The following is a 17,376-nucleotide window of genomic DNA, read 5'->3' on the forward strand; positions in this document are numbered from 1 at the left end:
GGCTTTCTTTGTCAATTGGGCCACTTTTTCCCTCGACCTTTCTGTCTCCGACTTTTAATTTTTTTTTTTTTCTCTCCATCTTTCTCTTTCTCGATTGAAACAAAAAAAATAAAGTTATCCCTCGATTCCAAAGAGAACCAGCATATATCATTAACAAGCCAAGAATTTATCCGCGATTGTCAGGTTCGGGAAGAGAAATTGCTCTTTATTTTTATTTTCAAACTGACAAGTGAATGGCGCGAAAAGTGGATTATATACAATTCTGTATAACGCGGTAGCCGCGCGGTCTCTCGTCGGACGGCCATTAAAAGCCGAGTGCAGCAACGAGGATCATCCGGGGTTCTACCTGTAGGTAGAGGAGGTACGATACCGACAACAAGGCAGGTAGATGCGACGCGAGCGTTCGAGGTGTGTGTGCATGTTGGAAGGCGAACGCGCACGCCGCAGGTGTGCGGGATACTCATGGGCCTCATGGGCCTCAGGGTATACTATACGGTGACGAACGATTCCGCCCGCGGGCAGCGCGGAACAAACGAGAATCGCGCATGCGCACCGCGACCAAAATGGCCGACCGAGCTGCTCCCAGAGTGTTTCCGATCGGCAGCGTCGAACGAGGAGGAAACAGCAGGTGTTAGTACCAATCCGGTTCCCATCGCGTTGACACGCTTCGCGGAAGCTGGTGCGTTTATTATTTTAACTTGTGTGTTTTGCCTGCAGTGAAGTGCGTGCAATGATGCATTAATTATCTGTTGGAGGTAAATCGTACACTTGTTTTGTAATATCAATGTATAATATCGGTGGAGCGTGTTGACGTATAATGTTTGTTGCGTGAAGGAAAAAAACTAAGAAATAAAAACAAGTAGAAAAAAAATCTTAAAAGTAATAACAGTAGTGCGGCGCCGTCGTGTTTCATCTTATTGTTGTTAATTTTTTGTTTATTCTTCGTCTTCTTTCTTCTTTTTAACGTTGTTTGAACCAACGCTAGTTTACCCAGGTGCTGCAGGTATATCTCAATATCAATATACACGTTATACTCACGTGTGATATCTGAAGAACATGTATGCGTGTATAATCGTCAATTTTGTATGTAATCAGGAAGTATAATTTCGATTTGCATACAAACAAGAAGTTGATTCTTAAGAAATATTGAAATAAAATTAGGAATGATCTACGCGTCGATAGATTGATTCTGGATCGGGATCGAGATTGTTCAGCAGTGTTCTCAACTACGCGATGTTTAATGGTGAAAAGAAATGTTATTTTTTGACGTAACGACACGTAAATGTAACTATTATTAACAGCTGCTACGAACCTTTTGCATCGTATCACCGCAGCGCTTGAGATTTCAACGCCTTGTTGCACGCACAATGCAATCTATAATATCGATGGAAAATTCGCACGAATTTACTCGTGAACATATTACACATGCAGGGTAAATTTACTTTATGATTGAAACAAAATTCTACCTACACATGCGGTAAGAGAAAATTTTTTATTTATTTAATTTGTCATCAGATTAGTAAGAAAATTTGGCAATTTAAAGTGCATATAAAGTGCCCCTGCACAATTTTTTACAATAATTGCAAATCTAGAATCTTACAAAATTATATCTTATTATTATGCTGCGCACGGTGTGTATTAGGTGTAATGATGATCAATTAACACTGCATAACAACGGTTTGAACAGTTGTTAAGTACCGTTCGCAATGTTATATATATGTATGTGTATATATATATTTGTCTAACGTTATACCTAATTCTTGTATACAACTCTCGATCCGCCGCTCACGTCTGTGAAGCAGATCTTGCTCTACGGTAATAAAAATAAGTGAAAACCGAACGGACTGATTTCTCTATCTGAGAGAATATATATACCTACAATAAATATTCGTTGCTCGCGTGGTTTATTTATGAAAGTATTGCAGATGTATTTTCTATGAGACTCAGTGCTGTAAACGACAAAATTAAGTTGAAAAACATTTTGGGTTCAGTCTCGTCGATGCTCTTTGCATCCTAATCTATTTTCACAATGTTTTCGTCTCACCGTCTCTGAATCATGAACTTGACGATAATTTATACAGCAAGTATCCGTAGCTTTTCTTACATTATAATTAGACGATTTTTTTCTCGTCATAAATTAATCTCGGTCTGCGTCCATTCAGCTCCATATCCGTCGTTGTTACATCCATACAGTCACGGCATCAAACGTGCACGTACAGGTAACCCATGGATCCATAGCCTCTGCTTGTGAGTTATCTCAAGGTGAACCGCGTTTATTCCCGTATCACACATGTAGGTGGGTGAATACGTGCATACGTGCGCAAACACACACCCACACACGCACACCCTTAAATAGAAGTACGTACAAAGTTACAGGCACACCGCCTTGAAAGCGACGAACGCCGCGACGCTTCTCGCGATCCACTGACTCCAATCCTCGGTTATGTACGACACACGCTCGCACGCATATACGTGTATATTAATATGTAATTGCAGAAGGAAGTGTCGAGGATACGATTCACGCGATTGTATTCCGCGCATGTGCGTGATGTAGGTATCTGCCTACCTCTAGAGGATTCGAGAATTCGCGTGCATGCGGGATGACACGCTTTATCTTAAATAGCACTTGCGAGATGGTGATTTCAACGCGTGTAAATCCGACGACGACACCGCGGACTCGGCTCGCGGAGATATTATATTATACATATTTTCGACGTATGCGTGAATTATTTTTCATTATTCGCGTAGCTTGTTACTTCGGAAAGCAATTTATAGGCACGCAAAGTACGTATGGTAATAATGATGAAAAGAAAATTGGATTAAAGGAAAGTACTAGAAAATCGACGATGCAAAAGAGACGAGAAAAGAAATTGCAAAATAAATATCGGAACTAAATTAAGGTTATAATTAACAATGTAAACGTTATAATAATACAGTTGTCGAAAAATAAATCTACAGTTGTAATATTTTTTTTTTTTTTTCACACATATACGTATAATAGTGCGGTGTGCGAGGACGTGTGTTTTTTTTTCTGTTAATAATTTCTTGTGCTTTCTTTTACACAGACTGATTAATTACAGTTAGGTACACGTATAACCCAATAATCCGAAACTGATCGGGTGTTGAAGAGAAACGGAATAAATATTGAAAAATCAAAGGAAAACATAAACTACTTCAGGGTGAAGTGATAAAACGTAACAAACGCCTGCGTCATGTACCGTCCAAATTTTTACGAAAGCACGTGTCTGCGATGCGCTCAGACGGTTTACCAGGTGGACAGAGTCGGTCCGTTGAAGGATTTCACATTTTTTCACGCCGGTTGTTTCAAGTGCGCGGTATGCGGTACAAAATTGACGCTAAAAACGTACTACAACAACCAGCACACCATAAACGACAAGGAAGTTTACTGCAGCAGTCACGTCCCGAAACCTGGGCCAGGCACCCTCGACGGATCCAGTGTCGGCATAAGGAGCGCCCTTAACGTACCACGCAGCGGATACGTCAATGAACAAATACGCGCCGGCGGGCCTTCTCCTCGAGGCGTTTATCCCCCCGGGTAAGGTGCCAAACCAGTTTCGAACTAACCCTCCTGTTTTTCATCTCAAACGTTGATTTTCCCTTTCCGCGTGAGAATTGTGCCCAATTTTTTTTTTTTTTGGGCCTTATACGTCCGGGGCCCCATATGTTTTGGGCCTCATACCTTTTGGGCCTTGCGTGACGATATTTTTATCCAAAGATATTGAAAAAAAAAAAAAAACAATCGGAGTTGGAAAACCGCGACTAATATTGATTCTCTCTGGGGGGGGTTTTTTTTTCTTTTTTTTTTTTGTGCCTCTTTGTCACAGGTACGACCACGTGGTAGATTCGCCGTCGAATCATCATTTGCACAACCATCATTATAACCAGGGTAGACATTTGAACGGTCACGGTTCACCGACGCCGATAAATTCCAGCTCGCACAGATCCGCGGTAGACTCGCATTACCACAATAATTCTGGAATCAGCGGTGCTGGGACTGGTGGCAATCACTCGCCCTATAATCACAATAACAATTACGGCGGTGACGGCTATCAGTATGGAAGGTTTGACGCGAGCGCGTTACACATCGCCCACGCCCTCAAACAGACCGAACTTCAAAAGGGGTACAGCAAGGCGAGGGAGAAACCGATCGACTACTATCTGGTGAGTTTTTCAATGTTTACAGATTTCCTTGAGCCTAAGAACAAATCGGTGTTTTTTTATTCTACTTATTTATTAACGCTTACCCGCCAGCGAGCAGGTAACCCAAGTAACGCAATTTCCGAGGGGTTGTCGTTCGGGTTGCCTGCTCGCGCGCGGTTAGGCGTTTCGTTTCAACGAAACCTCATCCGGTGTGATGTATATTTTCGTTGGACAACAACCGGTCGAAGGAACGATTGTAAATAGATAATGCATATTGAAAATTATGCCGCAAGCTGTACGAACGACGTCTTATTTTCAAACGGAATTCAGCGATATTGAAATTCGAGCCTATGCGCGATAGATCGTAGATTTATAAAAGGTTTAAATCACGCAGGCGATCGCCGATGACGAGTCTGTAGGAGATTATATATTATATACCTCCGATCCATCGGGTGAAAGTTTTTTTGGCATCAATTGGGCCGCAGCCGGCAGCGGTTCGTATAGCTGCGTGTAAAATTCTGGTCTCGTCTCGCTGAGCATTTTTCTACGTTCGTGTATCCCAAGAATATATCGCGAGGGACTAAATATTAATGCAGCCGGTTTATTTATATCGCAGTAGAGAATTTGACATTTTCGACACCTAAATGATTATAATACCTCGCGGCCTTGTTAACGCTATATACGAAATGGAAATCACGTAGTCTCTCGACACCTTAGCGGATTCCAAGACTATGACTGAGGTTGTTTTTTTTTTTTCTTTTTATGTCATTTTTATTCTTTTCCTCACATCGAGGTTGTTTTATTTGTTTTATATGTTTGGAGATTTTAACGCGGCGCGCCATTACCGTTATTATTATTATTATTGTTATTGTTATCGTTGTTGTTGCTATCACCGCGATAGTAAAATATCAAACGGTACGACCCTGTAATATTATACGCGGGTGTGCTATACCCAGGGTATAAAACACATATTAAAATAAAAGACCATATTAACGGTGTATATAGCTGTAAAAGGGTACCGCGGTTCGCTGCACTTCCGGTTATCCACATATGTAGCCGATGTACGTATATTAATCTATGTACATGCACAGACGGGGGTACGTACATGTATCGCTTATAAGCGGAAAGCCCGTGAGAGCAGAGCGACTCTTCTTCTTCTTCCTCATCCTTATTTCCCAGCAACTAATTCCGACAGCTGCAACTATTATAACTGCCTACGTTACACCGTACGCGTTGGATATTATTTCGCTATCGTTTAATCGGTTGGATATACGAATTGCTTGTATCACCCGGTGCGGCGATTACGAAGATCGAAATATCAAAATCAGAAAAAAAGTATTGTAATTTGCATTCGAAGTGAGGGAACAGAATGAAAATAAAAAATCAGGTTTTAAGCAAATTTATTTTCAACCTTGTACGGAGATTGAGTTTGGATATAACAAAAAATATATGCCTTCACCGCAAATTGACGACGAATTTTTCGTTGCGTAATTCCCCGCGATTCGTCGCCAACTTCTCCGTACACGTATACCTATACGATAAATGTACAGTGTATGGAGAAACAATTCGCGAATGAAGAGACGGCCGCATATGTAACATGTACAATGATGAGTAAGAATTCTCGACCTCGTATGTAATATATTATGTTATTGGTGATCGGTCAATTAAGAAAACGTAATTTTGTGTGTAACATGTACAATGTTACACACATTTACAGCGTATATAACGGGTGGATTATGTAAGATTCCCTTCGGTTTTATGCAACGTTCAAAGGTGTGCAGTTGAGTGTTTTTCATAGATATTTAAAAACAAATCGACAATGTCTGCGATCGAGGAATTACTATATAATAATGGCCACAAGTTAATCGACTGCGGTTAGAATCGGACGAACGAAAGTTAACGTTCTGTCCTAAATCCAGAAACCCAGTAAACTAAAAACTACGCGATACGTGCATACACACGTTTAATACAGTTGTCACATCACCACCTCTGCACGCATTATATATGCATATCGCATACCCATTAATTCAACTCTTACAAACAAAATGCCGAATGCGTATCGACTCGTCGACCTGCGTGTCGAATCGTTAATCGATGTACACACGCAAACGTGTCGTACGAATGTTGACTAATATTATTTTTGAATTTATTTATTCATTTTTTCCCACTTCATTCACCTTTCAATGATAGTTCGATTATTTTCTACTTCCACTTCGTTTTTTTTTTCCCCCTTTTTTTAACACGTTTTTAACCACAAATTTCCCACCGCACTATACTACAAATACACTCCACTATCTGCCTGTTGCAAATCCGGAACTCGAGTTACGTAATAATTCGGTAAACCGTGCGAATGAGACATACATGTTACGTCTGTGTGTCTGCAAATTGTATTATATCTACAGTGGGTCGAAAAATTCAAGGTAGCAAATGGAACCTTGACCGACAGGTATCCGAACGTCCGCCTGCTATACCCACTGCGTTCTATTTTTCGTTGTATAATTGCAACGCGTTCGCATCGACTCTTCTACAATAAAAATAATAACAACAACAACAGCAACAACAATAACAATAAGATAACAGCCGTGACAATTCGCCGTTATTACTTCCTCCAATTTGCGTTTCTTTTTTTCTCTCTCTCCAAAGTATTTTAATCCCGATTGATTAAGGTGTTTTTTTTTTTTTTGTTTTTTCAAATATACGTTCAGCGGGAATAATTTGCACGTTCGTATCGATAAATTGATCGTTGAATATTATACCACCTATGACGTCTGCGCGAAAAATTTCGTAACAATCTGCGTACGAAACTGTTTTGACAATATTGTCGTTGATATGAGTATTATTGTTATTATGTTAAGCCTGCGCCGGCAGCGGTACTTTTGCCCCGTTCTTTTATACAAACACACGATTCTATGACGGACCGAAACTCCCACGTCCTGCAGATTTACGGCAAATTCACAGAAGATATACATATATACATATAATGTGCATGTTACACACGTCGTTGGTGTATTTGCTTAATTGTATAAAAGCTATTAAATTAATTATCTCCACGAATCGCTCGTTAAAACATACGTTTCTATACGCAGTCTATACGCCAATTTCACATTACACGGTATATGGTACACCGTAGCATATCAATATGGATTCAGGGTATGCAGCATACAAGTATATTCATAACGGTATAATAATCGACGATGTGATAAATTATTTTCACTTTGATTTTAGAATTGAATTGGATAAGAAAATCAGAGAAATGGGGAAGATATAGGGAAGTAAAATAAATGAGAAAATTACGACACGATATCTTGGTAAATATATATTATTACGGACTGTCGCATAGCGATAGAGTTTAGAAGAGGTGTACTTATAGCTGCAGAGAATGCACGCGAGTGTTCCACTCCGGCAGACCGTAACGCGGCGAAACACCGCCACGATCTAATAATCCATTATTTTTACGGTTATATCTCTCTTTCGTTTCTTCCATTCTTTATTTTTCATCTCTATACCCGTATAATTTTATTCTTCGTCTTCTTCGCTAATTACGCATTTATCGGGATAGAAAAATTCAAATGTGATACGAATTTTTGAAATCCGTATTATACGTTATAAAATCGAATAATTTAATACGACGACGCGATCGTACGTGTGTGATTCTCGAATTTACTCGAAATTTGCCATTATTTTATCTAGTTGCAACTTACCGGGCCTAAACGTGGAAACAAACCACCTCGGCGCCTACGGATAGGCAAGCAGAGTTACAATTTGCCATTTCTGGAACGAAAACCTTACGCCCGGTTGCCTATCCGCAGGCGCGGATACCTGATACCTGATACCTCCCAACCGGTAAAAGCTATCATTTATTTTCGATAGTTTCATCTCCGCTCTTGTTCCTTTTCTTTTTTCATTATTGGAAAAAACGAGAACCGAGACACGAGATCACCTTCATTTTTCCATGCGGAATTCGTCACTCTCATTACAAGACATGTATAGGTATTCTATTGATTTACTACTGGCTTAGTAATCGCGACTGTTGCATCTTCAATTCATTGCCTGCATTTTCGTAGTTTCGTTTTAGTAATTTTTTTACAACGATGTCGATAATTTAAGTAAGAATTTCAAACATAGACGCGAAAAAAAAAAAAATTGAAATTGCTGAAAATTTGGCACGCAAGTACTCGTGTCTTGCCCTCAATGCGGAATGAGGAATTAAGGGTGAGGCGGAATATTGCAGTCGAAGCCAGTTGAAACGAGGATGATGAAAGAAAGTCTGAAAGTTTTATAGAAATCCTTGTGTGCTCTTACAACCTGTGCAGTTGTGTTACACACATATAAGTCCACATAGCGATTGCTTTTTTCTTAACCATTTTCCTTTTCTTTCATTTGTTTTTTTTTTTTTTTTTTTTTTTTTTTTTGCACATATACAAGTTTGCTCAGCTCGTGTTCTCGCTTGTACGTACATGTGTACGTATACATCTTACATACACTTCATACGGCACGCCCCGCAACGCGGTTCGTTCAACCGGTTCACCTTCGTCATCTCGACGAGCCTTTTCCTTCTCTTTTTCTATTTCTGTTTCTATTTCTCTTTCTTCCACGCCTCGATCTGTAAACTAGCAATTTTTTTTTTTTATTCACTATATTTTGTATTATTTTCCGACGTAGCGCGAATTGGAATATTGAAATAAAAATGGTACATTCAAATTTATTCCATCGGTCTTAGAAACGCGCGCGCGCGCGGTATTTTCGAATCTTCCGGATTTAACTACCTCGCGTCTCGTGCTTTGCACAGACATTTTCCCATACGTCAAACGCTCGGGTGTACAGGTATGCGTATCGCTTACACGTCCATGTGATACGTATATTTACACGTAACTGGGTCAACTTTCGTTGCACGCGGTCAAGCGGACGATGAAAAGAACCTGCGGGGCGCGCAAAAATTCGTCGTTGTACACACGAATGTATTTACGTACGTTACACACAGCTCGTTTCGGGTAAAAATCGGGCTAAATTTCAATACAATTATTGAATAAAAGGAATTCTTCACCTCAAATTACGACGATATAACAACAATATAATAATGACGCATCACGGATCCAGCTTTACACGCACTCTGCGGTACACCTGCCTCTGAGTACGGGTACAATTATCGGCATCACATATATATAATATATATATATATATATATACATATCTCTGATACATATATGTGCGGGAGTCGATCCCGTATATTTTTCGGATTACAGTTAGTTTCTTGCAAGAGTGTAAATTGGCTTTTGAACATATAGTTATAGGTATGTACGTACATACTCGGCAAACACGTCTACGTCATGCGTGCAATATGTAAATACCTGTACATTAATACCTTCCATTCATTAACTAAACTTAATCATTATTTTACTAGGTACGCGCGATAACGAGGAATATATTTATCGTGGAAAAAATGTTTTCATCCTTGAGAGTGACACTTTTTTACTTTGACGCGCTTTCCCAAATTCTCTGCACGCATTTTTGTTACCACGCGCCAGCTCACGCCGGTCAATTGTATAATCGTAATTGTAATTGCGATTGTTGAACTGTGAGCCGGAGATAAGGAGAGGCTATAGAGCCGCGAACAGACGTGTTGAGGAGGTAAAGGCGCCGAGTTGTACCAACCTGTCCGCGCTACGTGCGTGTACAAATTATACACACAGGTATATGAATACATAAATACACCGCAGGCACGTGTGCGTTATACTTGTGTAAATGGCCACTCATCGACAACCTGCATTCCAGCACACTTTCTACTCACTAACTCACGTCAACCTGAGCCCAGCCTCTTCGTTCCTCCTCCTTCTTCTCCTTCTCCTCTCTTACTACCCGTTATAACATATCAATACTGTACCTGATAAATCAGCCTTAAACATCAATGAAATCGTCCTCACGACCCTGGATGTGACTTTCGGTCAATATTCAAAACTCCCGCTCGGGGCCGAAATTTGCTACCGAGTTTCCTCGCTGGCTAAATTCCGCTATTCGCTCTCGGCTTTGGTCTGTGAGAAAAAAGCGCCGCGTGGCGGCAGCGCCGAGTTTTCGTAAGACAGTGTCTTACACGATGATACAGAAGACGATTTTCCATCGAGAATCGTCAAAGTAAGCGAAAATAGTTGTCATAAAAATTAGGCTATCACACACGTGCAGGAAGAAAAAAAATAAAAAGAAAGAGGAAAATACGAAATACTGCAGCTGGGACAGAATATCCTGGGCATCTGTTGCAGTCTCGGCATCTTAATGTGTATAAGGCTGGCAACATCCCCACCTCAAACGGGACTTTTACGCCGGTATTATGCAAGGGCTCGAAGCACGTCGGCCACAGCCTTCGCGGTGTCTTCGATATCGGGGACATTCCGAGATACCTGCGGAATCTCGAAGTACCACGTAATACACGTTGTACGGCCATACCTGTAGCCGTTGATGCAGACCTCGGGTCTTTGGATTTGGGTTGTTCGTTCGCAGCGCGAACTAAAGTCAAAAATTAGGATTGAGGAAAATAAAAGGATGGAATCGGCTCTTCGTTTAACTGGAAAATTATTTTTGCAACTTTCGATATTAGTGGTGATGAAATTTTGATTCTCCAACAGTCATTTTTCATTTTAACTGAAAGAGAAAATTGGAGAAATAATAATAATGAGTATTGCAAAATTGCAACAATTTTAACGCGAAAGTATGCAGTCGATCTTGTCGAAGATATGAGAAATGTAGACACGAAAACACGACACGCTTCCAAATTCTGGTCTTCCGCAATTACACCTCCATCCTCAAGAACTTTTTTTTTCAGGCTTGTTAAAAAATTCATTGCACGTTTCTCGCTTTACTCTTAAAATTAACGATAATAAAATCCGAGTATAATTATACGTATGTATGCAACGTACATAAACGAGTCAGGCTTAGAGAAGCCGCAATAGCAGCAGCAGCAGCAGCATTTGGAATCGGGACAAGAATCAGCAATAGCAGCGTGCCAGATTATGGAGAACGTAATTTACGAGCGTCCTTGCAGCATATATTGCAATAATTCACATCGTCTTATGCAGGTTGTGCGCCTGTGTATAATGTATCATGTTAACAAGTGGAATGCGACAGTGTGCGTGTAGGGTGTAGGTAGAGGCATTGCGCCTTTGCATAATATTGCACCCACGTGAAAGAAATCATTGAGGAGAATTGCATGCATGGAGAAGATTTGAATGGAGACAACAAAATTTCGAATTTCGTGCTCTCCCCTTGAAGCTCGTTGCAGATTAATTAACATCTCGACAGCATGATTTGCAAACTTTATTCAAGGAAATGGCGAAAAACTGTGGACCAACGGTGAACAAATATTTTCCAGAAAGGGATAAAAAAAAAATCACCATTTGTCAAGCGAAATTTGGCGAATCAAAATCTCGGCGCAAATCGTCCTTCGCGATTCTGATACACTTACACGTCTGCGTAGGCAGATAAGCGAGGCGTGTAGGTATAACGACCGGCAGCTTCCCACGTCGAGATATCTCGACTCGCGAGCACAAGTTCGCCTTTATATGGTTCGCCAGGCTTTTGCTTTTACAACGTCATCACTCGCTGGGATGTTCATACGTGTACGTATATACATAGATAGACGAATGTTCGTGTAACGTCACGGACCTGAACTCGGTGGGGATCGGAACAGGCAATGTCGTCTCGTCATGCCCGTTTTTGGATGTCTTTTAATTAATATCACGCAATCAATGCACATCTACGACATATGTGACGATAGTTATCGTTGCTTCCATCACGGCTGTTGCTAATGTTAAGATTTCCTATTTATCCGATTATTTATGTATGACACGGAGAAATTTTCTGAAAAATTAGTGATCGCCTGCTGACAGGCAACCCAAATCACACCCCTTCGAACCCCGCAATACTACTTACACAAAAAAAAAAAAATGAAATTGCCTAATCCTAGGCGTCATTATTTTCTTCAAAATAACGCGTATTGATGTATATTGCACATTTGTGGTCCGTTTTGTAAGTAAATGGTATTGAACAAGGAACAAATTCGTGAAGAAGTAATGAGACAAATCAATCGAACAACCCAAGTTCGAAAGATTTAAACACAAACCAAAAACAGAGATCTTATAGGCATGATCGGCATGTTCTTACAATTTCTTTCATTATTCACAGGACCGAGATGAGCAGACTCGTCTTGAGATGAAGCATCGCAAGGAGGAGGATGATCTTTACCGTAAATTCGCCCACCATCGGGAAGAAGAGGATCGGCGCATCCGGGAAGAATTTCGAGTAAGATATATTCTACTTTTTAAAAGAAGAAATTGAAGAAACTACAGTCAAGTATTTATCAAAATTGTATTTTTCTGTATCGCCTTAGGATGAGTGGGAAAAGGAGTTGGAAAGACTTTCCGCAAGATGGGAACGCGACAGAAGTGGAGGCGGAGGCGGCGGCGGAGGCATCGGCGGAGGCGGAGGAGGCGGTGGAGGTGGAGGTAGGGGTCGGAACCACCTTTTTCAGCAGGAAAAAGAAGATCTTGAAAAGAATATGACCCTTAGGAGGGACAAGAAGAAGGAGAGCCTCACGCGCAAAATGTTGGAGCACGAAAGGTGCGTTTTTTGAATTAACGAATCCACCGGGGTATTCAATCGAGGGAAAACATTGAGAAAAATTGACAGGATCTGCAATTTCCCATTCCATATCGTTTCTCGTGTCTCCCTTAACCAAAAGTATTTCCCGTTTCAGGGCAGCAACGGCGGCTCTGGTTGAAAAACAAAGCTCCGAGATGCTCGAGCTGATAAACGAAGCACGGAGCGAATACATGCTCCAAGAGAGCCTCTACCTGGACGAGGGCGACGGTTATGCCCAAGAGGCACCGCCGCCCCCTTATCCGTCACGTGCACCGCCCCCGCAACCCCCGACCTTGGCCAAGTATCACATATACAATGATCCCCTCGAATTTGCGGACATGGACCAAATCGCAATATCGGTAAGATTACACCCATCGAAATTATTCTAATTAACCTTCCGCTGGCAAGGTGGGTCTATAATATTTTTTCAACGTGATTGTTATTTGAAAAACCAGAATCAACAACCTTAATTTTAAAAATATAGTAAAGAAATAGTCGTTCTTTAGATTGATAGAAAGGCACTGTGTCCTGAAAGACCCCGCTGCCAGCTAAGGGTCAAAAAAAAAAAAATAATCGTGCCACATCAGGAACTAGACGAAAGTAGTACCGGGTAACCAATAGCCTCTAATTATCGGCTGATGCGACTAATCCCATGGGACAATTGGTCCAAATTCAGATAACAAACCGGGAAATGAAAAGAAAATTTTTATCTAGTTAAGAATGAATTTATAAACGAAAATTTCCTACGATTAATCGTTGTTCCGCAGGTCGCCCAGGAGGATCAGAAAACTTTTACAGACCTTGTCAGACAGCTGGTGAGCCGATGCGGTTCGGACATTGAAAAAGCGCGTACAATATTCAGGTGGATAACGGTGAAAAATTTGAACACGATGCAGTTCGACGAAAACCTGAGGGGTGACACGCCGATGGGTTTACTGAGGGGCATCAAACATGGAACTGAAAGCTATCACGTCTTGTTCAAACGATTGTGCAGGTAATAATTAGGAGCGGATATCAAGTTTTTGATTTTCGAATTGTTGATTCATTGAAAATGAAAAGCTCGCTCGCTAGTTTCTTAGAAGTAATTTCCTGAACAGAGAGAAGAATCAACTCGATTCAAAAAATCGTCGACGTTTAATTCTACTCCCTTAATGTCAGTTACGCCGGACTTCACTGCGTCGTGATAAAGGGATACAGCAAATCTGCCGGTTATCAACCGGGCGTTCGATTTGAGGATAACCGATTCAGAAACAGTTGGAACGCCGTTTACGTTGCGGGAGCGTGGAGATTCGTGCAGTGCAACTGGGGAGCCCGACACCTTGTCAATGCTAAGGAAGTTCCTCGCCCTGGACAGACCAAAGCTAAGAGCGACAGTCTCAGGTATTCATTTCGCTTTTGGATTGCTCTGTTCCCTTCGCGTCAAGCGGGAATAGAAGGAATTCAAAATAGAGAGCGGTACCTTCATTGACTGGTTTGAAATTAACATTCGATAATTTTTAGGTACGAGTACGACGATCACTACTTCCTCACTGACCCGCGGGAATTCATTTATGAATTTTTCCCATTGCAAGAGGATTGGCAGCTTTTGAAGCAGCCAATTTCACTGAAGGATTTCGAGGAGCTGCCGTTCGTCAGATCGTTGTTCTTCAGGTGAAACAAACTATCATTACTACTGCAAAAAGATCTAGAAAGAGCTAGACAGCACATTCGCGCAGGACAGTTTTCTATACTCCACGCATGTGTATTCGCAAACTCACTCTACCGTTATAGACTATGTAATTCGAGCCAAGGAGAATTGAGATTGAGGAAGACGACCGTAATTTCTTTTCAAATCTCACTTCTCATTCGCTCCACTTTGAACCCAACCCGACTCTAATCCTCCGATGGAAACCTAGTCAGAGAAACGGGTACATACTTTGTGGGTGGAAAACACGTATGAAAATACGCGTAAAACATATTCGCGTCATGTAAAAAATTTTTATAATCATTTTTCACCCATCCTGGCTTAGGTACGGCCTATACTTTCCTGACGCGGATACGAAGGCGGTGATGTACACAGATTCGACGGGAGCCGCAACAGTGAGAATAGCGATGCCCGCGCACATGCAGTCCTCCTTGATATTTCACTACAATTTGAAATTCTACGACAGTGACGGCGACGGATACGACGGCATATCGTTGAAGCGATTCGTGATGCAGGTAATCGATGCATTGTGCACAAGACTTAGCCTTGAAAAGTGCTTAAAATCTCATTTAAATTGTCAGACTTGTGACCGTTGACTTAAATATTCAACAAAAAAATAGTTTCAATGATTTAATTAGAGCCAACGATTACCAGTCTTTGACCAATTTGAAAAATTCCGTATATATCTGATTCAAGTCCGTGGTTGGTAACGTGGTGGCATTCCGGGTCCACGCACCGTGTTCCGGTGCCTTTTTATTGGACATATTCGCGAACGCAGTTACGCCCAAGGAGTACTTAACCGGAGAGCCGATGAAATTCAAGAGCGTTTGCAAGTTCAAAATCGCCTGCGAGGAGCTCCAAACCGTCATGGTGCCTCTGCCTGATTGTGCGAGCGGCGAATGGGGTCCGACAAAAGCGACGAGGCTCTTCGGCCTTGTGCCAATCACGCATCAGGTGAGAATAAACACTTGTTCGATTTGCACTCGATCTGTCGAAGATAAGCAAGGTTCTGACTCTCGACGTTTTCCTTCCATTTATTTTTTCCTCAATCAGGAAGCGCTCGTATTCGCGGGCCGGGAACTCGAAATACAATTCCGGATGTCGAGGGCGCTCACCGACTTTATGGCCACTCTGCATAAAAACGGTATCGAGGAAAAACGACTTTCTAAATACGTATCGCACTCGGTCGCTGACAACGACGTTGTAACATTCGTCATCAATTTCCCCGAGGAGGGACAGTATGGTCTCGATATTTACACGAGGGAACTCGCCTCTTCTCCATATCACGAACTCGGTGGAGAAAAACACCTTCTCACTCACTGCTGTAAATACCTTATCAATTCGAGCAAGAGAAACTGAACGCGCTGCTAGAGTGAAAATAAAAAAACAATTAGACGAAAAACATCACGACTTACAGGAAGATTCCGATTTCTCTGAAGATTGAAATAAGACTTATGATTATCATTTTTCATTCTTCATTTTCTTTCTCATTCATTTTTGACACGTATACGCTATCAGATTTACTTATTATACATGTCTACTATTATCACGTAGATGCCGCGAAGACAAAAATATTTAATATATACACAAATAATTAGAGCACACGCAATACACGCAATATAAGAGTAGCTTTTTTTATATATAAAATTATAATAATATTTATATTTTTTACACAAATTACGTTCATAAATGAGTACGTATAATATCTATCAAGAAGATAGATATTCTTTTATAAATATTTTATACATCGATTATTATTAACTTTTACGCGTTAACACGTAATAATTATTTAAACATATTTATAATACACCTATATAAATATATACACATATATATAATCACGTTGAAGGTGCTAGATTATAATACATATAGTATATAATGTACATAATAAAGATTTAATTTAATGCTCAGGATATAAAGTATATATAAATATATTATATGATCATGATAACACGTATGGTAGATGTTCGAATATATAATTATAATTATTATATCATTCCGCAGACCTGTTCCGAAAAGGGTTGATTCGAAGAAAAGACGACAATTACGATACACTCTAGAGAGATATTTTTATAATTAAATACGTGCAATTCAAAAGCGATGATGAAATTTTGATCCCGGTGCTAATTATCGAACAGCGGTGTATAATTAATTTGCATATTATAGCAGCTAAGATAAAGAACGACTAATCACATTCGTTAATAACAGCGAATATATAAAGAAATAAATTGATAAATATATCATAGAGTAGAGTAGAACTTGACAAAAATAATAATTTACGTGTATTTTACGTAGATATTTGCAGACTCAGGTGAATAATGACACCATACTATACATCTGCTTTATTATTTCTATATTTGATAGTAAAATGTAAATAACTCTGAAGCGTTGTACTCTGCCACGCACGTATGCATAATGCAATATAAAATTATAACTCTGCATATTTAATAAATTGATCAAATATATTTCCAAACGCCTCTTCATTACACTCGCGCATTGAAGTCCTAATAAATAGTTATCATTTTGTTCGAGGGTAATGGTTATCATTTTTATTTTAACTGAAATATTTTAACCGAATGATGCAAGTAAATAAATAAATTTGTAATATTTGTTAATTTCGAAAAAAGTTGAATAATTTTCGGGGGCGGGGGTCGATCATTTTGCCCGCCTTTCTCCCTACGCATACGAATATTACTATGTGCGTTACGTAAAACACACAAATCCTATTCGTTTACTTCTGCATACCTTATAAAATGTATCATTAAATAATTTCACCAAGTCAAGACTTCGTAAATAATTCGACGCACTGATTATATGTTCAGAATTTTTTTCAACTAATCATCTGTCCGCAGCACGGTCTTTAACATGCGTTTACGTAGATGTGCAACAAGGGTTCCCTAATT

General features: G+C 40.2%; 1 protein-coding gene across 8 annotated transcripts; it reads left to right on the forward strand.

The window, feature by feature from the left end:
- Window positions 1-628: 628 nt before the first annotated feature.
- LOC124308402 (hillarin) lies at window positions 629-16,938 on the forward strand. 8 transcript variants are annotated; one of them, XM_046771097.1, is made up of 12 exons: window positions 629-755; window positions 3,081-3,556; window positions 3,846-4,182; window positions 12,334-12,450; window positions 12,539-12,768; window positions 12,905-13,148; window positions 13,557-13,783; window positions 13,948-14,169; window positions 14,290-14,439; window positions 14,799-14,988; window positions 15,170-15,427; window positions 15,527-16,938. In XM_046771097.1, the coding sequence occupies exons 2-12, from the start codon at window positions 3,213-3,215 to the stop codon at window positions 15,830-15,832; spliced, it is 2,625 nt and encodes an 874-aa protein (XP_046627053.1). In that variant the 5' UTR covers window positions 629-755; window positions 3,081-3,212; the 3' UTR covers window positions 15,833-16,938. The 8 variants fall into 8 exon arrangements, with proteins under 8 accessions (XP_046627053.1, XP_046627048.1, XP_046627055.1 ...); XM_046771092.1 differs by having other exon boundaries at window positions 632-1,003; window positions 3,066-3,556; XM_046771099.1 differs by having other exon boundaries at window positions 632-1,003; window positions 3,066-3,556; window positions 3,954-4,182.
- Window positions 16,939-17,376: the final 438 nt, after the last annotated feature.

This window comes from Neodiprion virginianus, chromosome 7 (genome assembly GCF_021901495.1).
Source record: "Neodiprion virginianus isolate iyNeoVirg1 chromosome 7, iyNeoVirg1.1, whole genome shotgun sequence".
In the NCBI taxonomy this organism is placed as follows: domain Eukaryota; kingdom Metazoa; phylum Arthropoda; class Insecta; order Hymenoptera; family Diprionidae; genus Neodiprion; species Neodiprion virginianus.